At 35.5% G+C, this 27,947-nt stretch overlaps 4 protein-coding genes and 1 long non-coding RNA gene across 8 annotated transcripts; 2 read left to right on the forward strand and 3 right to left on the reverse strand.

Moving 5' to 3' along the window:
- Positions 1 to 119: 119 nt before the first annotated feature.
- LOC149736957 (protein unc-119 homolog B-like) lies at positions 120 to 4,962 on the reverse strand. 2 transcript variants are annotated; one of them, XM_089877176.1, is made up of 5 exons: positions 4,700 to 4,961; positions 3,892 to 4,002; positions 2,972 to 3,083; positions 2,058 to 2,230; positions 120 to 990 (listed from the first exon to the last, which is right to left on the reverse strand). In XM_089877176.1, the coding sequence occupies exons 1-5, from the start codon at positions 4,878 to 4,880 to the stop codon at positions 875 to 877; spliced, it is 693 nt and encodes a 230-aa protein (XP_089733302.1). In that variant the 5' UTR covers positions 4,881 to 4,961; the 3' UTR covers positions 120 to 874. The 2 variants fall into 2 exon arrangements, with proteins under 2 accessions (XP_089733302.1, XP_089733303.1); XM_089877177.1 differs by lacking the exon at positions 3,892 to 4,002 and having other exon boundaries at positions 4,700 to 4,962.
- Positions 4,963 to 6,986: 2,024 nt separating this feature from the next.
- On the reverse strand, positions 6,987 to 26,803 carry LOC149736958 (beta-1,3-glucan-binding protein-like). 3 transcript variants are annotated; one of them, XM_089877168.1, is made up of 13 exons: positions 26,668 to 26,803; positions 12,083 to 12,208; positions 11,923 to 12,024; positions 11,351 to 11,476; positions 10,603 to 10,767; positions 10,056 to 10,306; positions 9,512 to 9,669; positions 8,925 to 9,029; positions 8,570 to 8,628; positions 8,248 to 8,365; positions 7,533 to 7,740; positions 7,187 to 7,326; positions 6,987 to 7,104 (listed from the first exon to the last, which is right to left on the reverse strand). In XM_089877168.1, exons 1-13 carry the CDS (start codon positions 26,675 to 26,677, stop codon positions 7,023 to 7,025), a joined length of 1,650 nt encoding a protein of 549 aa, XP_089733294.1. In that variant the 5' UTR covers positions 26,678 to 26,803; the 3' UTR covers positions 6,987 to 7,022. The 3 variants fall into 3 exon arrangements, with proteins under 3 accessions (XP_089733294.1, XP_089733296.1, XP_089733295.1); XM_089877170.1 differs by having other exon boundaries at positions 26,672 to 26,797; XM_089877169.1 differs by lacking the exon at positions 26,668 to 26,803 and adding an exon at positions 21,522 to 21,660.
- Positions 14,408 to 15,924, forward strand: LOC149736959 (uncharacterized). The gene has a single exon (XM_089877171.1). The coding sequence runs from the start codon at positions 14,539 to 14,541 to the stop codon at positions 15,784 to 15,786; it is 1,248 nt and encodes a 415-aa protein (XP_089733297.1). The 5' UTR covers positions 14,408 to 14,538; the 3' UTR covers positions 15,787 to 15,924.
- Positions 17,351 to 20,063, reverse strand: LOC149736960 (uncharacterized). The gene is made up of 5 exons (XM_089877166.1): positions 18,815 to 20,063; positions 18,455 to 18,723; positions 18,144 to 18,277; positions 17,814 to 18,088; positions 17,351 to 17,736 (listed from the first exon to the last, which is right to left on the reverse strand). The coding sequence occupies exons 1-5, from the start codon at positions 19,920 to 19,922 to the stop codon at positions 17,471 to 17,473; spliced, it is 2,052 nt and encodes a 683-aa protein (XP_089733292.1). The 5' UTR covers positions 19,923 to 20,063; the 3' UTR covers positions 17,351 to 17,470.
- On the forward strand, positions 23,236 to 27,939 carry LOC149736961 (uncharacterized). Its single transcript, XR_016384958.1, has 2 exons — positions 23,236 to 23,433; positions 27,353 to 27,939. It is a non-coding gene; the product is annotated as an uncharacterized LOC149736961 (long non-coding RNA).
- Positions 27,940 to 27,947: the final 8 nt, after the last annotated feature.

Here is a 27,947-nt window from a genome sequence, read left to right on the forward strand (position 1 = left end):
GTAAAATAAGGTTAATCTGAAGACGAAATGACATATTTGCCTATGCATTATTAAATCAAAAGTACCCCGGTTTTATGTTAAAACCAACGAAGAAGATCATTCCATCGATCAGACATTGATGAAACATAGGATATTTATTTTCCGCCAAATCCACACAGATACAAATACGCAAATAAGCACAAGAAATACGGGTTGGTCAAATGCGCGCATTTATATTTGCGATTATTTAAATGAACCAACCAGAAAAACTATTGTCACATTTTCGGATTAACGACGTTACGTCATGTGCATTTGGTTGCTATAGAAACGGGTGTCCGATAGCAACGCTGCGAGTGAAAGCAATTGTTTTGCGAGCGTACAAGCAAATCGATATTCGTATGCGGATTACGATACGGCACCGTATGTGCCAATGCAAAAGCAATTACTTGGTCAATTTTGTACAAACGGAACTTGAAATGTTATTGCGAATAGATTCGGATCGCTATCTATAATCCTTTGAAACCAAAAATAGAAAAAATGTCTGAATTTTAAGCAACAAGCGTGAGGCTGTTTTGGGTACCGTGGATGCTCTATCGCAATGTCTGTAGTCGTTAAGTGCATATGGGAATATGTACAATTTCGGTTGCAAAATGTCAGAAAAAATTAGGGATTCACAAGGGTCTTGTTCAGGGTTCTGCAGGGGCTAAACTTGTGCTTTGGGCTACCAAAAAAAGTATGTTTTGGGCAGACTTTTGATACACAGTGCGCAATGAGATTGTAAAAGAGAGAGTAAGAGCTGTAAGCATGGTGGAAAATAATACTTGTAATGCAGAAATAGAAAACAAAGTCTGGTAAAGTAAATTAGCACCACTGTGAGTGATTTGATTCAATTTTGTTATTCCAATCCTGCGTTGTAAGCGTAGTCTGCTTTATTGTGCATCACTAGTTTGTTGTTTACAAAGTAGAAGCTGTCAGATTTGGTCTCAAATGGTGAATTGATCATTTTTTGCACTGAAAATAAAAACATTGTGTTAAAATGTTCGTCAAGAACGGGTTTAAATTGTTATATAATGTGATTGCCTCCTTTAACAAGAACTAAGATAAAATAACTCTAATAGAGGAAACATTAACAAAATGTCAGGTATCAATACACATTACAAACAAACATGCAGATAATACTTACAAGTTAAAAAAAATGATTCAGGCAAATACAATAAATATTATTCACAACGGGTACCTTACAAGCAATACAGATATAAGGAAACATTAAATAAAGCCCTGTCTTGCATAAATGTTTTGTTCCTAGGACCACACAAACATTTGGAAAAGGGGTGGCATGATAATAACTGACGCCCGTTGAGGTAAAACCACGGTAGCCTATGTCACATTTATGAGTTTGCTTAAACATTTTAAAAATGTGTCTATGTCCAACAGCATGCAAAATTATAAAAAAGACACTTTTAAGAGTGACATTAGCTACCTTGGTTTTGCCTCAGCAGGTTATGTTTAGCAATGCAGTTTTACACTCAAAACATTTACCCCGCTGTTAGGTGATTATACAAACACACAGAGCATATTACATTAAAATAGCGTATTCTACATTTTACAACGGTAACCACATTTTTTACTAGTAAAGTATTGTTTAAAAAAAACGCTTATATCATCGGACTTTTTAAATATAAACTCTGTTTGTTAGTAGAGTGACTTGACAAACGGTCAGACACGCGTAAAAAGTTTTAAAAGAATGAAAGCTGGAAAGCAAATATTGACATAAGCTGTTTCTCACATCTTGCAAGGAGTGCCAAAATATACTAAGTCATTCAGTTTGTTAAAATAAGAAAAAACATATTTTTATTTGTTGTGTATATAAGCTATATCTTTTTGTGTATATAAAATTAAGGTATAAATGTATATATATAATATAAACCATTACTTTACCGCAAGAATAATTTTATGAGGGACTTCACGTATGTATAATTTATAATGTTTCCAAATTAGCGCTGAACAATGCACCACCATTTCTCAATTTGAATAAGATTCTCTCCTACTTTATCTTATAATATTTCAATCCATCTTACTTGTGTCTTGGGATAGCTTGGGAAACTCATAGATATGTTCACATGTGTTCTTGCTGTTAGGAATGCAGAACCCAAAGTCAAAATCGAAACTTTTAAGCAGTTGACTGCGGAAGTAATGACGTTCAATCATTCGGAAACTTTGAACTGGTGTGTCTCCAACCACAAACTCAACCCTGAAAAAATAATTAGTTAAGTTTAATAAATTTACGTTTTAAGGGTAATGGGCGAACTCTGGCATAAGTTTCAGGTGTTTCATGCTGTGTGTCATCTTGCCACTTTATGATTTGATACCTTACCCGCATAGATATTTACTGATGCTAATTCCAGTAATTATCGCAAAGCTTAAATTTAGTACGCCTTTTTTTCAGAACTCGGTAACTACTACAGTCTGTTTCAGAAGTAAAGTAAAATTGAACTAGTGTATCATAAAGTTACACCTAGAGAGTTTATTCAATTGTTCCATACATGGGATTAGATAAGTTGGTTCAAATGCAATATGATATCTGATTAATAAATAATGAAAAAGATAAACACACAGTCTCAGATATAAAATCACTGGTAGATTGCCATTGTAGTATAAAGTATTAATAAGAACTGAATATTGGGCAAAGGGTGAAATAACAAAGCATATCTAAACTGAATAATTAAATGCTTAGGGATTGACATTGTCAATTTGTCAACCAAGCTTTTGGCTAACAGTGACAACATCATATGTTTAAAACAATAGTTTGAATTTAAAACAGTTTCAACCGTGCTGCCAAAGTGTTACAAACACGCTGATCCTAAATATACAGCATTTACCACAATAATCAATGAGGTTCCATATGTATAACAACAATGAGTGGAACTGTATTAAAGTCACTCCAGATTTTGCAAAAAAAAATAATAAAATGTCACAACTATGTATAACTTACGTGGCTCCAATAGTTTTCAAGTTAAGAAACTGAGGGGTAAACTGATAACGAACGAAGCGTCCAGCATTTGGGTCGGTCACGTCAACACTGCCTGGTAGGTCCGGCATCTCTTCTGTAAGAAAACAATAAAAACAAACTTAATATTTAAAAGCATGTTTGTAATGTAAGCACACTGTTTGAAATTCAATTAAAAATACAAGTTGCAATAATAAAAAAGAAGGGCTGACACTCATGTTAAATGTGGCTTAAATTGACCTGAATATATTGCTACCTTTTAATATTTCAGAAAAGATTTTTTACAACTTTGAATAAATTTGTTCAGGGGTAAAAAACAGTTTATTTTTATGGTTTATCGATGCTTTATTATTTCATTTTAAAGGTTATATGTCAAAACCATTGCAAGACACTAAGACAGGTAGTATTACACCATTTTTTTTAGTTTAAACGTTGACTTTCAATTAACAGAAGGAACTTGAACTGGTGGATAATTAACTGTGTTGATGGGAGCCATATACAACACTTGACACATCACTTATAATTAATAATTAATGCTCGTAACAGCAGTGGCTATTAGAACAAATGTCACAAAACTGAAACTGACTTTTTTAAAACGAGCAATTTAATTTGCAGAACAAATACAATATTTGCCAATCGTATTTGTAATAGTTAGTTCAAACAGAAAAGATGCTTTTTTGAGTGTACTGCAAATTCAGGTTATGAATTTCATTTTCATGTCATTTTAACTTTATAAAAAAGGGTAGAAATAAGATTTTGGGCTTTGGTGCATAATGAGAAATCAAAAACCTAAAATAAACAATCTGTATAAAGTCAAAAAACAAGTACATTACAATTTATATTGTTAAATAAATGGCTCAAACGTGAACAGCTAACAAAGTTTACATATAATAATACTCATATACCTTTAGAGGGTTTAGATATTTCAAACAACACAGTATCACTCTCCAGGTCTCGGATTTTGAACCGAGTAAAGTCGATGCCATAAATGTTGTCGTCAACCTCGCATAAGTAATCTGTACAAGCAATATATTTAGTGCGGGGAGAAACACCTGCAGTTCCTTTGTGGTGACTAAATGGGGTAACAACAATTTGTGGTTATAAGAACATTACTGCAAATGTGTGAGCCATGCATATATTTATAAGCGACACAGTAACTAATTTAAAAAATTCAAAACCTGGAAGCAATCTCAAGGCAAGTGCATTAATAATTCATTAACAAAAGTCTGCTTTATAACTCATTGAACAAACAGCAACACAGTTGCTAGGCAACAAAACATAACTGGAAAGCAACAACTTAGAAACAATTAGAACAAAGAAAAATTGTCTCGTTCACTGTCCAGAAACCTTCACTGCTTTTTATACCATTAGAACATTCCAGTCTGCTCTACTTCATTTTAACAACTTGTCAAATATTTGGTAATAAAATCTACCCGTAATGTCACATCGATCAAATCCTAAATCATTGCTACTGGAGAAATAGATAGTTGGGCTGAACATTTGTTTAGATATGCATGTTATTTACCCCGAAAAGGGACCTTTTTAATATTAAATTCACTAATATATATACATATATTTCAGTTGGACAAATAATATTTTTTTCACAAGTAAAGCCATTTTTGAACTGATATTCTTTCTTCCATAATGAAATAAAAAAAACATACCAAATTTAAATCTACTAAAGATGCAATTTTCTAAATACACCAGACTTACTGTCGGTTGAACACGTCAATCTCAAAGTATCTTCTGGTGTGATACTTCCTCTCTTTAACAGCTCAGCCTCGGTGATCATGTCCTTAACATCCTTGCTCTTCCTCGTCTTCCTGCTAAGGAAGCTTGGACCTTTCTTCTTTGGGTTGGGAGATCCATTCATAGTTTTTGGGGAGCTTGCCATATGTTAACACTTGTTTGAAATTAAGTTTTACAAAACAAGAACTAGTTGTACCTGTGTACATTGTTGGTTTTATTAGGCTTTTGTTTGAGAAACCATTTTTTTCAAACTATTTGCAGTAGTTGCACAAAGTTTATTTTAAGCTGTCTAATATTTTTTTAATAAAATATTAGACAGCTTACTTTTGGAAAAATTTAACACATTATTGTAACACCACAAAATTACTGCTTGATTACAAAACAAAACCGTTTGCGCCAATAAACAATGCTATTTCTTTTAATCAAGTCTAAAAAATACATATCTTAGAAAGGCAACACTTACTAAGCAATTTTTGATATTGTTTGTTAAATATATATACTTCGGTATAATTACTTTAACAGTATATATATTTTAGTTAAAAATGAGATTAAGTACCAACAGCGTTAAACATTCAATCAATCAATGACAGCTAATTTTAGAGCGGCAAACACAGTAAATCGAACAGATGTTCAATTAAACATTACATACCCATAATTCAGATAAATATTGACAGCATCACTACAGTCATAAAATAAAGCAGTCAGTCATGCACTATGGATATGGTTGCTGCCGTTCTACACAAAAAATCAATAAATACAAGATGACACTGCATGTACACGCAATCTATATATCTGGTTTATTGGTTTGCCTACTCAATAAAAGAAGGAGAAACCCTAAACCCTGTTAAACTTGATTATATTGTTAATAATACAACGCTATTTAATATTTATCAATATTAAAACAGGGCAAAACACTTGTTACTTTTTGATTTTTAAATCCTTACCTATTAATATAATATTATATAATTTTAAATATTACAATCACTTAAACCCACAGAAAACATAAGCATAAAAATCCCAACTACACAACAAGCAAAAATACAATCCATCTTAACTCACAAACATACAAAAGCCAATACTGCAGGTCTTTTCACATGTTATAAGTTGCCAGCGTGAGCACTACTTTAAATTTTATCTTGGCAACAGAAATATTACTGAAATATTTACACTCTCAAACGAGCGAGATTCAAAACACACGAAAGTACAAATATTTCAGTCAAGAGTGCAAATACTCCAATTATTTGTACTTTTGAAAAAAGAGTTAAAACAAAAAACCTGTATATAGTAAAAAAATGACATACTTGTTTCCTATTACTTATATATTACTCATTTCTTATAATATTGATTTAGAGACATTTATCTCTACGTTTGAATGTTTTCTATAATGCCACTTCAACTCATTATAATGTATGGTGTTAAAGTCTGATTTTAAATTTTGGTTTATAGAACTATTTTGCACAAAAAAAGTTTTGTGCAGATTTAAATATATTGGTTTAGTTATGGGACAACAATATAATATCTACAACAACATAATGATTAATTACCAAGGTTATGAGTGAATAAAAAGTTGACATGATAGATTTAGGCCCATAAGCAATTCTAAATTAGGTATTCATATATATATGACCTTCTACACAATTTTCGTTTATTAGCCGTAAACAATACAAACCTTGGAATTGCTAAATACCAGCTTAACCTGTTTGACTAGAATCTATAAATAGGATTAACCAGCAATTCGAAATTAAATAATATTTAAAACTAAACAATCTACATACACATGCCTAAATAGACTAAATACTAGGTATAATGTTAGTTTATCATGCTAAATTTATATTATACAAAAGATAAAACATCGGATGCTTGATTTGCTGATACGTTATTACTAACCGTTCTCAAATAACAAATTATTAATTACGCAATTTAACTGATAAGAAAATTAAAGTGCAGACAAAAGACAAACACTGTGGCTAGGTTTCTACTTCCCAAACCAGGTCATAGCACGAACCATTTTATTTGCATACACTTTACCAAACAGCAACAACAAATAATATAAAAGTCAAGAACACATAAGACGAAAATATTTTGCCCACAGCTAATTCGATGTATTGTTAGAACACTTCACCGTAAGTGTCGTCCATTAATGGTCTAGTTTAAACCTATCGATGGTCCCTGAAAGCTCCACTGACTGATACCAAAAGTTACAGCACCTAATTCTAAACTCACAAGACTAAGAAATAAAAACACGTTTATAGCATTTGTATTTTATTGATCACATTTATTCGACAAGTTATTTTGCCCATACACGAATGGTTTTAACTTGCATCGCTGCATTTTCACCGTTGTTTACATCTGGTTGCCAAGTTGGGTACCTGTAATGCAGTTATAATTAGTTTAAAACGTGAAAAAAAAAACAAGATTGCCAAATGACTTCTAGGAAAATTGTAAACATACCAACTGTTTTTGCCCATCCAGAAATCTTTAAAGGCTGTTGGGGAGTTGTTGTTCCACGGTTTTGCACCTTTACCATTTGTCCACGTGTCTGGGAAGAAACCGTTCGTGCCTCCGACAGCCACGTTTAGAATTAGGTAGAACTGCAATAAGAGCAATTAAGTTGGTATAGTATTAACACATTCACGGTACATAAGCATTTACTAAATAAATTATATATTTACACTGATGCAAACGCCGCACAAAATACAATCGAAACAATCACTATTTTGGGCCGCTTATTGCTTAAGGAAGCAACTCACTCTTAAGATAGTTGGTATAATATATATCAGACATTACAGTAACCCACTTCTTGATCGAATGGTGTCATCTTGTTTTTAGTATCTTTCCATGGGTTGTCAGATCCTGGAGCTACTGTATCAAATTCACCGAATTCCCAGAATCCACTCGCACCGGGATCCACTGTCATCAGTTCTTCACCGTCAATCGTAAACTTGATTTTATTCTCGTCCCAATCCATGACGTAGCTGTGGAACTCAGAAGCGAAAGTTCCATGTCTGTTCAGATTTAAATAAAGGTAAGAATATTATAGTGTATAGTTTTATTCGTTAAGGATATCACTAGCAAAGTTAATCTGTACTGGTCTAAGTGGGCACGAGGTGTAGGCTATGAAACAGAACATTGGTTTCAAACGATTGTCGTTGCACTGCCACGCGGGTATAAATGTATAGTAGTGTGGGGGTAGATGGAACACCTTTACCACATAATATCCAAGTATCCTGGTTGTATTCTAAATAATTACGGTCTATGGAAGTCGTAAGGATATAGTTTTATAATTCTTTGAATGTTCTTTGTTTACCACCAAATGAGACGAGAAAACAAAGTTAAATTCAGGTTAAATAATCACACTTTTAATCTCTAATTTTCCTGGAGTTTTATATCCATAATTTTTACTTTTTCTTGAGCCCACACAAAAATTTACTTTTCTTGGGCCCACAAAAAAACACAAAAAATAACTAACAATAAATATGAGTACTAACCAAAAATTCTACTGTCGTACTTACGTTTCTTTTGTGGTTTTCTCATACGCGTTAACCGGCCAGTAAGGTCCCCAGTGCAAAGTTGATCCCATAGCATCGTTACCATGCGAAACACCTTGGTCGTCCTTCAAGTCAGTGTTGCCTAAAATCAAAGTTTTGGGGATAACAACATCATTTCAACTGATACTCATATTCTTAATTTAATAACGATTGTTATTTTTCTGTTAATTAATGTGATCTTAGTTATTGCAACCGTGGTGATAAAAAAGTATGTGTTTTTATGTTAAAACTTATATAATCTAGTGTAAAGAGTGTAAATGGAAGACACACAACACCTCATATTTACCTCGTGATTCGCAGATGTCTATTTCGCCAGAAGCAGGCCAAGATCCGTAAGAATTCGTTCTAAATAAAGACACGATTATAAAACCTCCACGGCAAGCCCAAACGAAATAACTTTGCGCTTGAGTATTCGACAGCGAACATTAAACATTATTAGTATAGTGGGGGAAGACACCTTTAGCACATATTATCCAAATATCCTGATCGTGTTTTAAACAAGTAACAACGGTCTTATATGGGAGTCGTGGGAATAAGGTTTTTATAATTCTTTAAATGTTTTTTGTTTACTCTCAAATAGAAGAGAAAATGAACTGAAAAGTGTCCCATCTTACACCACCCTACTATACATATATTCTTACTTTGGTAGCAACCACATTGCCGGCCAAATCCAGTCTCCGGTTGGCATTTTCGCTTCAATTTCCACTCGTCCATATTTGAAAGAGAATGAGTTAACCGTTCTAAGGCTGTAAACGGTAAAAAGCAGATTTTAATGCTATTTTTACTATGAGCATACATACTGTTAAAGTATCGGTTATTGGGTATAATCCTGAAATATTCCAATTTTATTAACAAATTCGGTTGTCTTTTTGGACTAATATTTCATGCCTTGAACTTGTTAAAACGTAGGGAAAAGAAAACCCAACGAATTATTCTTATCGGTAAGCAGGTAACGAACATTAAATACACAAGTGCAAAATTTAATTTGTTATAGGACTATAAAGGCACGCAACACCTGTATCGCTGCATATAAGCCGAAGAGCTTCATCCATGACCCAGTGATCACCTATAAGATCTTCTATAAAAAAGATCACCCACAAAGTCACATACAGTGTAACTCATAAGCTGACACGAGGTGCATGAAACAGAACACCTCTGTTATAACGACCGTTGTTGCCCCGCCACGCGATGTCAAACAAATTACATTTATTCATTCATAGCAACTTACCGAGCTGATTGAATTGGATTAATATAGTTGCTTCCTGAACCGGTACGCTGACATCCCCAGAAGGCGTTCATTGTACACAAATCTGCTGGACTTCCTCCCCAAAGATCAAGAGTCCCAGTTGAAAGAAACTCTTCTCCGTAGTGATCGGCGGTTAAAGTCTGCAGTGCATTTGTAACTAGTCAGTATAAAACTTATACTAATACAAAGTAGCTTATGGTGAAAATAATACAGAGAGAGTATACGTTATCCCATATGTGTTTAAACCCGTTCACTGATGGTAGGGTCCTCTAAGTCTATGGTTTACGCGTGCCTTTTTTCGTTTGCAGGCGTGTATAAACTTTCATTTTAGACCGCTTATATGGTGTCAAAATTAAACGTACTTAGGTTGTTATTTGGGATTGTTTCCGCTTGAATGAATAAATGAATGAACGTAACTTGCTTTATCCTCGCGTGGCTGGAAAACGATAGTTGGGTGCTCTGTTTATAACATGGGTGTTCTGTTTCACACACCTCGTGGTATGCTACTATAATGTGGGCGACTTACCGGTTTAATGAAGAGTGTGTTATCACGCACGTAGCTGTTGGTACGATTGTTGGTATAATACTCAAACTCCCAGTTTCCCCCACCAGACATAGTAATTTCATGTTGCCATCTGTTCAAGTCAAACTGATCCCAGGTTTCTTCGAATATAAGACCATTGCAAGGGGCAACACTCATGTCACACTGTGAGTCGCATGGATAGGATGAACAAACATAAGCTGGACCTCCCCCGCCGGTACCACCGCTGCCTCCACCTTAGTTGAAGATTTTAAAAATAATGTTTAAAAGTCTTAAGAGTGGGAGGAATTAAGTTTATATATTAAGTTTGGGCAAGCTGGAATCTTTTCATTCGATTTTCTTGTCCAATTTGATAGTAAACAAAGTACATTGAAACAATTTCAATAAAAAACGTTTCTTTGCGACCCAAAGTAACATACGTAGTAACTTGTTAGCTGGCACGAGGTGTATAAAAACAGAACACCCGTAATATAAGTACTCTATCCTTGTCCCGCCACGCGAGGATAAATAAGTTACTGTAGTTTGTTCATACTTGATGCGGTTGTTGTGGTAACTCCTGGTGGGCCGGTCGCTGGTGGTGCAGTTGCTGGTGGCTCAGTGGTTGATACGATTGGTGGATTTGTTGGGGAATTGGTAGGAGGTTGGGTTGGGGGTTGTGTTGGGGGGTTGGTCTTTGCTGGCGTTGTTGTCGTTGGTCCTGTGTAAGTTTAAAAGGAAACTGAAGTCAAATTTCATAAATGAATAAGTTAGTTTATTGGGTGCAAGTAAACGAAAAGCGAGTGGTTTACTGAAGGAGAATGAAGTCAGTAACAATAACTCGAAAACGGTAGGTTTTATCATGAAAAATTTGTAATTGTAAATTTAGCTCAGGAATGGCATTTACTTAAAATTTGGATTTATTTCTTCTAAGGGTCAATAAAGTCAACAAACGTATAAGCGAAGCCAGGGGTCATATTTTGATTGGCTATATATATACAGTAGGATGGGAGAAGATGGGACACCGTTTCATTCTATTTTCCCATCCCGTTTGGTAGTAAACAAAGAACCTTCAAAAATTATAAAACCATATCCTCACGACTCCCATAAACCGTTCTTAAATGCTTAAAACCAGGATATTTAATATCATTTAACTTAAAACAGGGTCTGGATATATTATGTGCTAAAGGTGTCCCGTCTTCCCCCACTCTATATACGCCACTGCTTTAACATCTTGACAAATAAGCGAGTTTAAAAGCTTTTTGTTTTGCAATTAAAACATATTGTTGTAGTTTCAGACCAACCTTGTGCTACCCATGTTTGATCTGTGAGCAAATAACCACCAGTTGAAGTAATAACATTCACCCAGTAATTAACTTCATCTCCAGGTACAACAGCAACGTTGAAGTTTTGCAAGGTGAAGTAACCGTCTGTATATTAACACATTTATTTATACACGTTAGTCTAATTTTCTTCTAAGCGATATATTTGTATCGTTCATGTAGCAGATATACCGTATAATTTTGGTGCGATACAGTTTCATTAGAGAACTTTGTATTTGACAGGTTTTTGGAATGAATTGAAATAATGTTCGATTTTAAAACCATCTTTTCTACTTTAAAGCATAAACCCACGGAGTTAATGAAGATAGACTGCAAGTGTATTAATCATGTATCGTTTTAAGTAACGAAATATTCACGTATTTTCTTCCATTATTAATACTTTTAAAAGTTATTTTTTAAGAGTATGTCAAACTTTGTAAAAAAAACTTTATTTTTGCATACACTCATGGCCTTCATTGGATATAAGCCATGATACACTAAATAATGCTCTAAGTTTAATGGATACAGTTAAGAATATGAGAAATTACACTAACTTGTTGATTCTGATACATCTTGGTTATAAGTTCCAGCTTGTACATCGGGCAGTGGCGTGTTGATACTGTAATGGTATGACACTAAGTTGATGTTGCCATCGTCTGTAGTGAAAAGATGAAAGGTTAAATACATGTTTTGTAAAAGATCTTAAATTCTCACCTGGGTACATAAACATCAACCCGGTTGGTTCCATCAGCGATATGATCGGCTGCTGGACCGAATATGCATGGCTGCATGCTGCAAGGGACAACACGAAAACTAACGAAGCAAACATGGTTGATTCGCCTGCAGATATAAAAGGAAAGGTTTGATTAATCTACTATATATGATGAGGTTTACCAGCACACTACGCTAGCCCGTTTAGGCCAGATTAGTTGCCCAACCACACCATAACACAGGCGAATAAGTTACCACGAAACTACTTTTCAGCATGTGTCTTCCTCTGCAACTACTTTTCAGCATGTGTTTTCCTCTGCAGCGTATACTGTTATATAGACTAGGTAAACGTCACAAATAGCGTGGGAATAAACCATCTGTCACTGCTTACGTATGTTATACGTGAACTTTGTCGAATTCATAATGACTTGCAATTTTAGCTTCTAATAATTAATCTATTGGTTGTCTTGGTAGAAACAATATACCGAGAAACTGCTAGTACACAGGTCGCCGTTGGCCCATTCATAGTTAGGATTAGAATAATTCCACTTGCAAGGTGGCGCCAAAGATTCATTTAGTAGTTCAACTACAACAGCGTGTATCCTTTGTATTTCTTACAGTACATACTTTTTCTTTTGCTAAAATTGTGTACTTTTACATACTTTGTAAAGAACGAATTAAGATGTTTACATATATACAATGTATCTTAATGGTACACAAAGAAATCTAATAATAGTTTACCCTTTATTTTAAATGGAACTTAAAACTGCCTAATAAATTTAAGTATTTTAAATTTCCATCTTGAAGTGCTGGTAATATATAAATATTTGTCGAAGCAGAAAATATAAAACCGTAACCCAGAAATCAAACTAAACTATTTCTCGACTGCTTTCTTGTATAGTAGGGTGGGGAAGATGGGACATTTTTTCATTTTATTTTCTCTTTACATTTGGTAGCAAACAAAGATCATTCGAAAAATTATAAAACCGTATCCTCACGACTCCCGTAGACCGATGTTAATTGTTTAAAATACGACCAGCAGGATATTTAGTTATTAGATGCTAAAAGTGTCCCACCTTCCCCTATACCCTACTATATTTTATACCTTAACGAAACACATACTTCTCAAAATAGCTAATTAATGCGTTAACAAAAGCAATAGCATTCTGTGTGTAAAATGAAATGAATATGAACAGTGAGACCACCAATAAACATTATGTCTCATGTATACGTGGTGGTTAATTAAATTACGCATGCAGTATTTACAATATACTCGGAAGCTGTGTTTTCATACAGCTTTTTACGGTGGCCCATAGCGGCCACGTCTAAAACACATTTAAAAATGCAAAACACAACAAAAAAGTGAAACACAGCATATCAAATAATTAAAACACATTAAAAAAGCGAAACACAATGAAAAAAAACGAAACACATTTAAAAAGCGAAACACATTTAAAACGTGAAGCACATTTAAAAAACGAAATACATTAAAAAAGCGAAACACATTTAAAAAGCGAAACACATTGAAAAAGCGAAACATATTTAAAAAGTGAAACATATTAAAAAGCCGAAACACATTAAAAAAGTGAAACACATTTAAAAAGTGAAACACATTAAAAAAGCGAAACACATTAAAAACGCGAAACACATTTAAAAAGCGAAACACATTAAAAACGCAAAACACATTAAATAAACGAAACCCATTAAAAAAGTGAAACACATTTAAAAAGTAAAACACATTAAAAAAGCGAAACACATTAAAAAACCGAAACACATTAAAAAAGTGAAACACATTTAAAAAGTGAAACACATTAAAAAAGCGAAACACATTAAAAAACCGAAACACATTAAAAAAGTGAAACACATTTAAAAAGTGAAACAAATTTAAAAAGTGAAACACATTAAAAAAGCGAAACACATTAAAAAACCGAAACACATTAAAAAAGCGAAACACATTAAAAAACCGAAACACATTAAAAAAGCGAAACACATTAAAAAGGAGATATCTGTAATGCAGCACGGTAAAGTTATTCAATTATGACGTAATATTAGAATGTAATTGTGACATAATTTTGTTTCGACCATGTTTAGCTCTATAATTGGCTTCAGTAGAGTACAGATAAAGAAAGCAGAAACGGTACTACTTTATTAGCAGTATATATTTGCTGGCACAATGCTAGAAATACAGTTTAGTTGTGTTTATGGTTTGTTATAAGATTTACGTGGGCGTTTAACTTTAAACCCACATAACGCCAATGTTGTGTTATTTACAAAATATATTTTAGTGGATAACGTGGAGTTGGTTAGTCTACAGATTGAATTATTTTAGGCATACAGTTATCTGCGACAGAAGCAAATAGAAGCACTGTAAATTATCACCTTGTATGTGTAGAATTGTAAATGTTTCAGTACTGGGTCTGCGAAATTTCTAAAACGTGTTATTGAAACGAAGGTTATAAATGGATCCATTCTCTGACACTACTGATGACTTTGTTTGCACTACTTGCGCCTGCCAAATTAGGTTGGCGTATAAGTTTTGCCCACACTGCGGTTCAGCCGTGAATTCTGAAGAACTTCTCATTAAGAGATATTTTTTAAGAGGGTTTAAATACTGCACTATTACCGAGTTTATGTCCAAATACCACAACATTTACCTAAGCAAAAGAACGTTAAGACGACGAATAAAGAGTTATGGATTGCGACGTCGGTCTGCACCGGTAGATGAGACTGTCATTATTCACGAAATACGCCAGAAACTAAACAGTTCCTCGTGTATGTTGGGCTACAGAAGTATGTGGCAGAGTCTTAGATTGGAAGGGTACTCGATACCACGAAATCGCATAGAAAAACTAATGAAAGAATTAGATCCAGAAGGTTGTGCTATCCGACAACGAAGGTGCTTGCGACGAAGGGCCTATCACAATGAAGGACCAAACCACTGCTGGCATATAGATGGTTATGACAAGCTAAAACCATACGGTTTCGCAATACATGGTTGCATCGACGGTTGGAGTCGTAAAATAATGTGGCTAGCGGTTTTAAGATCAAATAATAACCCCTATGTGGTAGCAAACCTTTTTTTAAAAACTGTGATGTCCGTAGACGGCTACCCGCGAAAAGTGCGGTCAGATTGTGGGACTGAAAACGTACACGTTGCAGCTGCGCAGTGCTACCTCAATAATTCTTCATCTGCGCATATTTATGGTACATCTCCGCACAATCAACGTATCGAAGCCTGGTGGTCATTTTTAAGACGAACTTGCACAACATGGTGGATTAATTTGTTTAAGGATCTAATCGAAAAGGACATTTTTACCCCAGGCAACCAAATACAAATGGAAGCGTTGTGGTTTTGCTTTTCAAATGTACTGAGTAAGGAGATGGACTCCGCAAAAAATAGCTGGAATACCCATTACATCCGAAAATCAAGAAGAGAAACTGTGTCAGGAAGGCCTGATGAGCTGTATTACTTGCCGGAGTTACACTGTGGAGAAAATCAACTCCGACCCATCGCCACAGAACAAATTGACCATATACAACTTAGCCTGGCAGAATCACCCAGTAACAATCCAGACACAGAAAACAATTTACATCAGGAATACTTCAGTGTCATACAGCAAACTTTGGGATTACGAACACCAACCCAATGGCATGAAGCAATTGAAGTGTACAAGCGATTGATACAGTGCGCCATTGATCCACAATAAATCTTCCAATTTGCAGCAAATGTGTTTGTTTTATCCAAACATTACATTAAATAGTTGTTGTAACCAGCCATGCTTGTGCAATACATTGCATATGTGGTCAAAAAAGTTATTGCCAACGCGTATGTTGCAAATCATAAACATGCAAACTTTAATAAGCTGTACATGATCCACCATATATGTGCGTTTGTTTGAGCATAACATTTTTTTTAAATCAACTACATTAAAAAATAAATAAATGGAAGATGGAACTATTTTAAGATGAGATATAGTATAGGGTGGGAAAAGATGGGACACCTTTTCATTCTATTTTCTCGTCCCATTTGGTAGTAAACAAAGGACATTCAAAAAATTACAGAAATATCCTCACGACTTCCATAGACCGATTATGTGCTAAAGGTGTCCCATCTTCCCCCACCCTACTATATACAAACCATAGACTCCTTAAGATACTGGAACCTCTCGTGCTCGGGGTTTGTAACCTGAGTCCGAGGGTTAACTTAAGTCCTAGACTAAATAACTTCTAGAGAAGCTGGAGACACAATCTTGGTATCCATATTTAGGGTATTTGAGGATGGCGAGTTCAATAATGATACTTTCAACACCATCCGAGGTCATTTTCAAGGTCAAAAGATATATTTTAAGGTCAAATTACTGAATTTTAGTCATTTTTTGTCCATTTTTGCGTCTAACTCAAAAACAAAAACATTTTTAAACAAGTCTGTGACGAAGCATGATATTGTGCACCTATACTGCATCTAAGGGTTGATAGATATCATCGTTTTCTACTGTACATTTTTTGTTTCTCTTCAGAAGCTGTATAGCTGGCGATTTCATGCTGTGGATTATTTCCTCTTTCTGCTTTGGTGACAACATGACACGTTTTTGCAGTTGCTTTGGTTGCGGAGGCAACTATGAACGGACGCCCGATGTAAAGGTTGTGTCGTTCCCAAAAGATCCTAAAATATATCTTTTTTTGAAAATACCTTGAAAATGACCTCGGATGGTGTTGAAAGTATCATTATTGAGCTCGCCATCCTCAAATACCCTAAATATGGATACCAAGATTGTGTTTCCAGCTTCTCTAGAAGTTATTTAGTCCATGACTCAAGTTAACCCTCGGACTCAAGTTACATCAAACCCCGAGGTCGTAACGTTCCAGTCCTTATATCTTAAGGAGTCTATGATACAAACCGAAAAAGACGTTGTGAAGTTCGCACAAGATTAGCAGCGCGCAACACCTATGATTTACTAAACTGAAAATAAAAACAGATCTCCAAATTTATCAAGTAACCGGAATAGGTAACCTGAAGGTTAGGTGTTTGCTGATTAATGAACATCGATATAATGCAGACCCCCATCATAAAACGAGTTTGCATTACGTCCTCGCATAAATCTCATTTGTAAGAGTACGAGGAGACAAACGAACTTGTGCGTCAATGAACTGATTAAAACCCACGTCCATTGCTGTTTTTTTCTGGAATCATGATACTATCGATACCGTCAGCGAACCGATATGCTTATGTCACAGAGAGCATATATAGCAAACTTAGCTCACGAACAAATATTTTTTGAGAACGCACATCAGTTTTATTTTCAATTACAAAAAACATGTTTGTGAGTCTTTGACTACTGTAAAGTTAAACAAAAGAACATTAAAGAAACGAAAGTCATTTCAAATGAACATTTAAACTTGTCCAAACCCAATTTCACACGTGATAGCACACTGAAAGGCATTCAACATTTCCTCTTGCGTTTCTATATGAACTGGCAGGACCACACTAATAGCACAAGTGCTCACAGTAGGAAGACACCTGCATTTCGTTCCGCCCGGCGACAAGCGACACCCATGAAGAAAAAAAATACTTAAATCATTTGGCAACCCAAGAGGTGGTAGAGTGGAAGATCCTGTTACAAACTTCATGAGCTTCTGGAATTCAAGTGGAAACAAATCTAAAGAAAAATACAACAGATGTTACTTGATGTCAGCAAGTCAATCAAAAAGTGAAGGAGCTCACACTTGTGCTTACCATCATTCCAGCAGCAATCAGTAAAATCGAGAAATGCTTTGTACGTGGTCATTTCTTTTATTTTCTTGTTACTGCCATCCTCTGCAAATGAAGGCTTCAATATTTGGAGGAAATTATTGTGGTCCCACGTAAACAAACTACTGGGACAGAAGACAGGCTGGAGCAATTCGGCATGACTTTTTACAATATCTCGGATCTTGTAGCACTCCAAACCCTCCGCAATGCCAACCAGAACAGGAAGACATGGCTCAATTTTTGATTTAATAAAAATAGATCTGAAAAACAATCGAGTTAGAAAATAAAGACAATTGTTTAAACCAAGAAACTTACTGTAAAACATTGTCTCTATTTTTCAACGTAGCTTTTGTGGGATTACCTCTATATCCTATATTTTCCAGTATCACACAAGCCTGATGTGTAGCAAAAATCTCTACAACTTCTTTATCTGCTGTCGCTGCTCTGAGCTTTAAATCAATAGGAGAAATTGACTTACTTAGTAAATATACTTACAGCAGTAAGGTAAATTGTAGTGTGAGTGCGATATAACACTACATATAGCAGAGTATGTTTTATTTGTATCCATATAATTCAAGTAGGTATATATTATTATATTAAACAATTAAAAATAAACTACTACTTACCTCATTATAAACAGATCCATACTCACACTTTTTATCGAGCTGGAGAGGTAAGTTTTGTCTGACTTTATCGATCCCACCAGATAAATAGCAATATAACCAAGGTACGAATATTCCTGGTCCAGGTCCACCATGACACAAGCTGGCTGCTATGAGATGACCAATGGTTCGCGCTGTACCGTCAGCAACGCTAACAGTCCCACATACAGGCTCATATCCGCTTCCATCCTCGTTTTCAGCAAAAAACTGCTGTTTGACCTCTATCATCGATTCTAAATAATATATTTGGTTGTTACGTGTTAAACACATTTAAGCGCTATCTAGATCAGCTATATAGGGAGACCAAACTAGCAGCTAGAGTACCTGTATAGAAATCTCTGGATACTCCGCCCGTGTCAACCCCCGCTTCACCAATGAATTGAATGTTATAGGACCTGTTGCGTTTTTTCCAATTCCACGGCTTCATAAAGAAATTGTGGAAATCGCGAAAGGCGAAATTTCTTCGTACTGGAATTGTTATCGTTTGTGCTTCAGATTTACTATTTTTGGCAATTTCCAAAGCTTTAACAATTTCTACTTTTATTGCTGCCGGAGTGTTAGTTGTACTACAGCCATCATCCGAGACTGCGTAATCACTATCGTTCTCTTGCTCGTCTAACTTCATACAGATGCTGTCCTCCGAAGTACCACATGCGAACGCGGTTTGCTTTCTGCTTAAACATTCATCAGCATGAATCTCTATCTCGGACAAGGGGTACTGTCGATTGCATACCGGGCAACGCATTTTGGCTTCCGTGGTGTCAAAAAACGATAAACTGTCTGTATCGTTTTCATTTTCTTGGCCACTTTTACCACTACTGCACGATTTTTCTCTGCATTTTGCAATCATGTCACTGTCGGGCAGTTGTTCACTGAGGTATAAGCATAATCGTGCATAAGGTTTTCCAAATTCTTCCTTAAAACGCATCAATGTAAACGGTTCATTTTGCCCAGGGACGTTTACTATTTTCTGGCCATCTCTGAACACCAAATGATAAGCAATCGTCCCATCAAATTCAACATCGAATAGACTTCTCTTTTTCACAGCAGCCTCGAGTATCTCTTCGCTTGTAGCACCTTTTCTTATGGTCAGAGGAAGCAACGTTCCTCTCAATGGAATCCACTTTCCATAATCGTTGCGCCGAATTAGGGCAATTTGAATGGTAACTTCTTCATCATTACGACTTCTGCGTGGTTTAGACTTTGGTCGGTAGGACATGGCACGCCTTTCTCCCGATTTCTTTTCTGCATAATAGTTGAAACTAGGAACTCCAGTTATTGATGAAGTACTTGTTTTCGACGATGATGGACTGGAATCAAATGATGATTCGGTAGCGACAACAAGAGACTGCTGTGCTGTTATGCAGAACGAGCACTGGGGGCAAAAACGAAAGTTGGCCTGCAAAATCATTCCGCAGCATGGACAAACCATTTTTTACGATTTCACTTAAGGTAAACGAATAGAAGCTACTTCTGTACGAAACATATGGGCTACATAACTTCAGAACCCAAGCAAATAGAATGGAATCCACTAAAATACCAAAACAGTCTACTGCAGATTTAGTCTGCAGGTGAAATAGTATCAAGCCGATAAAAATATTCAAAAAATTCTGCTTATACACACTTGGTAAAATGTGACCTTCAGCTTTAATTAACTTCAGTTTGGCTGTTTGCTGTAAATTTTACTGCCTCGCGGTATTTAGTATAGGGTTTCACCTATAATCTGCTCATAAACGCGGTTTTCTTATTCCCTAAATCCTAAATCCTAAATCCTTTGACGAGAAACAAATCGACAGCTAAACTCAATTGTTTCTAGCATTACACAAACTGCTAATAAAGTAGTACCATTTCTGCTTTCTTTATCTGTACTCTACTGAAGCCAATTATAGAGCTAAACGCATGGTCATAACAAAATTAATGTCACAATTACATTCTAATATTACGTCATAATTGAATAACATTATCGTGTTTTGAGAGGTACCTCGTGTATTTTGAATGTGTTTCGCTTTTTAAATGTGTTTCACTTTTTTAATGGGTTTCATTTTTAAATGTGTTTCGCTTTTTAAATGTGTTTCGCTTTTTTAATGTGTTTCGGTTTTTTAATGTGTTTCACTTTTTAAATGTGTTTCGCTTTTTTAATGTGTTTCGCTTTTTAAATGTGTTTCGCTTTTTTAATGTGTTTCGGTTTTTTAATGTGTTTCACTTTTTAAATGTGTTTTACTTTTTTAATGTGTTTCACTTTTTTAATGTGTTTCGCTTTTTAAATGTGTTTCACTTTTTTAATTTGTTTCGGTTTTTTAATGGGTTTCGTTTTTTTAATGTGTTTCGCTTTTTTAATGTGTTTCGTTTTTTAAATGTGTTTCGCCTTTTTAATGTGTTTCGCTTTTTTAATGTGTTTCACTTTTTAAATGTGTTTCGCTTTTTTAATGTGTTTCGTTTTTTAAATGTGTTTCGCCTTTTTAATGTGTTTCGCTTTTTTAATGTGTTTCACTTTTTAAATGTGTTTCGCTTTTTAAATGTGTTTCGCTTTTTAAATGTGTTTCGCTTTTTTATTGCGTTTCGTTTTTTTATTGTGTTTAACTTTTTTAATGTGTTTCGCTTTTTAAAAAGGGTTTCGCTTTTTTAATGTATTTCGCTTTTTAAATGTGTTTCGATTTTTTAATGTGTTTCACTTTTTTAGTGTGTTTCGTTTTTTTAAATGTGTTTCAGACGTGGCCGCTATGGGCCACCGTAGCTTTTAATGCATACGAAATGCGATTAAGTATCAGTTATATATATTACGTATGCAATATAAGACTGCTATATAAAAAGCGTGAATAGGTAAATAATGAGCTTGTATCCTCGCAGGGCGTATAGCAACAAATTTCGTTATAACACGGATTGTATACTGGATGCTTCCGAGGTGTTTAAGTGTCATGTCAAACAACGAAAACAGCAAACTGTTATTCTTAAGTGTGTTTCACTTCATTAACCCAACACCCCGAAAGTCATCATCGTATTTGCTGCATAAAGACGTGAACTGTTTACTTACGTCAACATAAAACGTCTCATTCCATCTTTATTGCTATATTTGTTTATACCGCCTGTTTTAATTCGCACACTGAGTCACAAGACGTGTTTGAATAAGCAGTTCAAAGGTACATACATAAGCATGATTGTGTAATACGGACAACAGCAGCCTATGATAAAGATTTCTCCTAAGCTGGCTGTGGATTTAATTAAAACTCTTTTAAAAAATATCTTTAACTTCCGACAACACTGAAGAAGGTATTGGTTTTTATACCAAAACGTTTAAGGAATAGAGTATTAAACATATAGATTTCATTTTCCCAAAAAAACATGCAACATTCTGATCATTTTGATTAATGTTTACCTGTGGGAAACAGCCTTAACAAATTAAGTTACCGGGCCATATATACGATTGATATATCATATAACGGATTCATTTCGTCAGATAATCGGTTTGTGATTCAATAAAACGAAATTTTCGCACACAGAAATAATTTGAAATTTATACAGCGACATATCTGTATCAAGTTTTGCCAGTAAAGACTACTTTGCAATACCAGTTATTTGCTAGTAGGCTATAGCTTATTGTCTTGATTTTCAGCCAAAATAACGGCATATTTCACTGGCGTGCTAAACGGGCACTCATAAACAAGTAAACACACGTTGCGAAAAATATTTTCGAAGATATTACGATAATCCATGGCGCCCTCTCTATAACATATAGAGGGCGCCATGCGATAAACCAGTTCGTCATATGACCTCGGAACTTGTAAATTTCCCAAAAAAATATTCGAAACGAAGTATCGTCATTTTAACTTGCAACTTGTAAATTTCCTAAAAAGTTACTCAAAACGAAGTACCGTCATATGACCTCGGAACTTGTAAATTTCCTAAAAAAATACTCGAAACGAAGTACAGCGCCGCGGAGTTAGAACAGCCAGAGGCGATTTCGGGCGATCATCATTGGGCGCAGACAATTTATTAAAACAATTGAGGCATTCTTGGTGTGTTTGAATTACGAAACGTCAGTTGTGGTGTTTAAACTGTGGGCGGGCACCTCCGGTTTATGTAAGTTAATTTTGTTCCAAGAATGCAGAGCATCATCTCCAAGACGGGGATTTTGCCGACAAGTTACTAAGTAACATATACCTTCAGATTACGCAACAACATACTGCTGGTTATCGTAATGTGCCATTTCTTCCTAAGTTCTTTGTCACATGGTCGCATATCGTCATGGGATACATGAAGTGAAATACGGTCTGGTGCTTGTTTTGTATACAGGCCAAAAATTTAGCATATTAGCCTCAAGGAACAAGCCATTTAAACTATAAACGTTCTTTGCTTTGCGACCTAATTTTATACCGCGAACCAAATTATATTTTAAACACTTTTTGTAATTTAAAATAAATAACCCCCCGCCCAAAAAAAATCAAAAAAACTGTTCTTAAAAAACCAAAATATTAACTCTAGTAAAATATTAAAAAGCTGTTTGTTGATAGGCTTATAAAAAGTAGGCAATTAATATTTCCCTAATATTGAATTTAAAGTATGGTGTACCAATTTATAACTGCAATACGAACCATAAACGACGTTTCTATCATATATACTACGGTCAACTTTTTGCGGAGTGCGCACTTTTGAAAAAAAGGCGGTCTCGATTGCGCAACCATCAGCGACACCGCGTGGGCGGTTATTACAACCTGAGAAAAAGGAGCAGTTGGGCGTTCCCACTGACGACGAATAGCGAACCTGTCAGTTTAGTTCCATCAACGAATACGCAGCAACGAAAACCAAAGGAGCTTCGATTTAAAATCTGAGAATTTTCGAAATAAAAAAAAAATTAAGTTGAAATTAAAATAAAAAGTAAACGAACGAAAAGATGTTTTCCGGAAAATCAGCGAAGTTTTTTACCTTGTTCGTATTGTTTTTGATCGGTGAGTACAAATGTATATGCATAGTTAAGACTGTGGTGCCTCAAAATAAACCCAAATTTTAAATTTTACAAATTTCGAAATATATACTTTTTGTGTAAAGTTTTGTTTTTCGTTAAAAATTTGATATTAATTTCTGTGTAAGCAGACATCCTATATGAATTTCTATACGTAAGAAAGGCTCGCTATAATTATTGCCAATCCAAAGATAATAAAATGTTATTAGGCACAAGTGGTCGTAATATAAGCGCTGGTAAGATTCGGAAATTAGAAAACGCGTTTGTCAGAAAGCATTCAACTAATGAATAGACATGACTTTAAAGTGCAAGTTATTACTTTGTAATGGCAACGCATTTAGTTACGCAAAGTATTTTACATTTTGTGTGCGTTTAATATAGCCAGAAAGAAAGTTATAAAATTAACCCAACAGATAAACATAACATTTCGCCATATTATGTCAAAACACATGGCGCAAGTCAAGCAAACTTATCATGGCAAACGGATCGATGGAAGAAGCGATAAACTGTCTTGTGTTTTTACGCTTCTTCAAGGATTCCAGGTTTCTGGTTCGAGCGTTGGCTTCTACAAACAAAACTGTGGGCCGTTTACACACATAGGACGTCGGCCCGATTAAATATGATGTGATATTAATTATTCAGCACATACTGGCCACTCTTCATAATCAAAAAATTGTATGCGCGTGCAATCGACATGCACGGAACTCGCATTTTCCGCTGCATTTCGCCCCAGGCATTTTAGCCATGACTATCCGTTAACGCTAAGCACGATACGTAATCTGTAAGCCGTTCATATTTCTGAATTATGTGCATGTATATTCTTACGCAACGTCTTACTGTTTGCTTACACCACATAAAACAAAGGGCGTTTTCCCGCAAATAACTTGACGACACAAAAGTGTTATCAGCATATGTACCACTGGTTAATGAAATGACACAGAAGAGAAACGCTTATTTTATCGCTAATGTGTCTGTCAATTACCATACTAGATTAAATTACGTTTTCTCTCTGGCGGTTTTGCTTGTCCGTGGCATCCGCAAAATCTCGGTTGAAAAAACTGCACCGTACCATTTACAACAGCGGTGGTACATAATATCGCCTCAGGATTTAAGGCTGTATTACGTCATCTGCCAACAACAGTTCTTATTGACGTAATCTGGTTACGGCTGCATAAAACTGGTCAAAAAACGACTGAAATTGTCGGAAAACCGCTAGAGGTTCAAAAAGTCCGACGGAACAAAAAGTTCATATTACGTAGTATTATAACTCATAAAACCAAACGACTTACTTATGTTTACCGGGGGTTTATAAAAAGATTCGATTGCGACGTTTTGTAAAATATATGCCATGTTTTGCGAGCGACGTCACACACCCCATGGCAACGCAAGTCACTATGAGTAAGAGTTAATGAGAAAAATAAGGAGTTAACAGCGCAACGTTAAAACACTCGTCCTTCAACAAATAGAGGGAAGCCTGAAAAACATTACGACGCTGTTGTCTGGTTGCGTTGCAAACATGAATTTTCTATTGATTTTGTATTGCGGGAACGTTATTATATACTCAGCACCCGTTATTATACTCTTGATACACATCTGTGCGTGTAGACATAGGTTTATAATTGTTAGGTACTGGCTTAAGTGACCTGTTTTGTTTTTAACACACAAAAAAAAACATTTTTAAAGAATTTTTTAAGAGTTTTTTTTCAACTTTGAAGGAAGGTTTAAATGAACTAACGAAACTCTGTTTATAACAAAATGATAAAACCGTTACACCAAAAATAAATCTTTAACAAAATATTTTATATAATGAGGATGGCGGAGATGGAACAGTATCCGCAAGACTCCCATAGGCCATTGTTAACTGTTAAATCACGGTCAGGATATTTAAATATTGTGTGCTAAAGGGGTCCCATCTCCTCCCGCTATACTATATTAATAATGTTGAAATTCGGAAAATTAAATTAATTGTTTTGACGAGATGCTAAAACTAAACCATTCAAACAGAAATTTAGATTCTTTTTCTTTTCTTCTACATTAAATCAGAGAATAAAGCGTAGAATGTTGTTTCAATGGCCCGTTATAAATACGAACGGCTGCGAAATGTCCACTCCTGAGTGACCGCTGTTTTTCTACTCGTTTCAACGAACGAAAATCTAATCACGAATTTGATGACGTCATTGTATTTTTAGCTACGTGGCGTAATGGGCGGCCTCTATAACAATTAACGATTCTCCTTTTGCTGAGGTAATTGAATTTTATACGGCGAACGGGGAATTTACAATCGTCGAAATAGCAGTTGGTAAATACATGATCGTGTTTGTATAGACATCGTGTTAACATGCGAGGAAATGCTCCGTATTTTCTTTGATCTTTAAGATTAACGCATTCACAGTTACAATTGACGCATTTATAACAAATGCTAATTGACTTACTATACATAGCCTAGACGCCCTAGAGCTTAAACTTGAGTATTGACAATGCCTAATTTATGAGGTTAGTCGTAAATTAAAGGATTATAATTTTACCGAAAACAAGCTGCGCTTGAGGTACAAACGTAATATCCAAGTTTTATATTTGAGATGTTGATTTATGCTTGACATGCTAAAACGGTCGGAAGCGCTGACCACTCGGTCGATTTTATTTGCTCCTCAATTTAGCAACGGTCGTAAAACAAGGACAGTAGCTCGGTGGAGTTTATTAGATATAGATAGAGGTATGGGAATATCCGAACAAAAAGATTTATTTTCGAATTACGACGGTATATATCGCTGTTATGGCCATCCACGTATTTGGCGCCACGTCTGGTCATTTACGATGCGATTTTTATGGCGAAATTATTCCATCATACGTCACGCGTTGCTAGGTGTTGCTAGGAAGTGTTTCAGGACAATATTTACTACTTAACGTTTTGCTCACTTTAGCAAGTTTTCAAATATTGAAACGCCACGTCTGTCATTCGTCCATGCGATAAGTGGCGGGCGTTTATCGCATGCCATCGACAGGTCTGGAGTGTTTTGAAGTACTGGACATTATTCTTTCTACAGTGACCTGGTATAGGCTCGACATTGCCAAACGCGACATAGGTTTAATCTTATCTACAGCGTGTCTGGGCATGACGAATTGAAGTGGCATCATTTTGTTTGCAAAAAACGTACACCATAATATTGCTAACCTCTACTGCACGTATATAAGTGTAAGAAAACAACGCGAATATATTTACCCACTCTCATAGACCAACAGGGTGCTTAATTCTCCATGGCAACGAATTCCACAAAAGTCGATTTTGACCTCTGATCGTTTGACACGAACGTTTCTTCTCAGATATTACTAGCATTGCATCACTATTTGTCCTCATTGCGCATTTAGTGCTCCGAGCAATCCACTTCTTTCTGCATTACATGAATATTTTATAGTGTATGCTGTATCGGGTGCATTGTCGTATCTAATCAATCGCGTTACGCACGACCTTGCAACCGTATAGACCAGGCACATAAGGGCAATCCGAATACAAGTATTACACAAACACAACGCCATAAAATTGCCGACGATACAGCACAGTTTAGAACTGGGTTTTAAATCCTTTATATGTTTCCGAAACATTTTCTGGGCACATTGGCAAAAGATTTGGCTACGTTACGATATAGCAGCACATACCATGATATAAAATTAAAATTTAAAGATTTAGTACAACACACTTTGAAAGACAAACTTGCTTAGAAAAATGTGTTCAGGAAACGTACAGTGTTATTATTTTATAACACTGTAAAAGTGTAGCTTTGTACAATGTTTATAAAAGTGTAGCTTTGTAAAATTCTGTCATTGTGTGCAAGTGTCTATACTAAGTTTGACAGTAAGCACAACTGCCCAATACTCAAAATATTTTCTAAATTGAACTTTTATTTCAGCATTCCTTGGCGAAGTGGTCAGGTCACAGTCGGGAGATACAACAACGGATGATGCTGCAACAACAGCAGCAGCCACTACTAACCAACCTTCCACAACTGTACAACCAGCACCCGAAAGCACAACCTCTGGCGCCGGATTCGTGTCAGCACCGATGATTACACTTGTAGCAGCCATGGTTGTCATGATCAGGAATTTCGTTCGTTAATTCTCTGCAACGCATCACTTACTTGCGTCTATTGTAGAGATATAGAACTTGCACCGTAGCTTTTTAACGCAGTTTTAACTATACTTGCACTGGAGTTTCGTTACGCCATTGCTTTTCATTCTAGCATTGATTTATCGCGCCCTTTTAATAACGTAAGTTTCTAATTTTTAACATGTTGTTCGCCATATGACGGGACGTACCTTCTCGATTGGCGACAGCGCCTAAAATTTTGATCACCGGATAATCGATCATTTATTTCATCACCGGTGTTTTACAGCCAGCTATTTTAAGTGTACCATGATGGTTAATTTCCCTCACTCGACATTGTGTTTTATCGTGTACGTTGAACAAATACAAGCTTAGACAAATTGCCCCTATAAACGTGTGGT

The sequence above is a fragment of the Ciona robusta genome, chromosome 4 (genome assembly GCF_009617815.1).
Source record: "Ciona robusta chromosome 4, ASM961781v2".
Classification (NCBI taxonomy): domain Eukaryota; kingdom Metazoa; phylum Chordata; class Ascidiacea; order Phlebobranchia; family Cionidae; genus Ciona; species Ciona robusta.

Bases quoted from the DNA above. Each gene is read 5' to 3' on its own strand.
- LOC149736957 (XM_089877176.1), bottom strand. From the start codon at position 4,880: ATGGCAAGCTCCCCAAAAACTATGAATGGATCTCCCAACCCAAAGAAG. The intron at 2,231-2,971 runs GTAAGTTATACA...TTATTTTTTCAG, and splicing joins TTGAAAACTATTGGAGCCAC to GGTTGAGTTTGTGGTTGGAG. The intron at 991-2,057 runs GTAAGATGGATT...TTTTATTTTCAG, and splicing joins CAAGCTATCCCAAGACACAA to TGCAAAAAATGATCAATTCA.
- LOC149736959 (XM_089877171.1), top strand. From the start codon at position 14,539: ATGGATCCATTCTCTGACACTACTGATGACTTTGTTTGCACTACTTGC.
- LOC149736960 (XM_089877166.1), bottom strand. From the start codon at position 19,922: ATGGTTTGTCCATGCTGCGGAATGATTTTGCAGGCCAACTTTCGTTTT. The intron at 18,089-18,143 runs GTAAGTTTCTTG...ATTGTTTTTCAG, and splicing joins AATAGAGACAATGTTTTACA to ATCTATTTTTATTAAATCAA. The intron at 17,737-17,813 runs GTAAGCACAAGT...ATTTTTCTTTAG, and splicing joins TGATTGCTGCTGGAATGATG to ATTTGTTTCCACTTGAATTC.
- LOC149736958 (XM_089877168.1), bottom strand. The intron at 11,477-11,922 runs GTTAGTGTAATT...GTTAATATACAG, and splicing joins AGATGTATCAGAATCAACAA to ACGGTTACTTCACCTTGCAA. The intron at 10,307-10,602 runs GTATGAACAAAC...TCTTCAACTAAG, and splicing joins TACCACAACAACCGCATCAA to GTGGAGGCAGCGGTGGTACC.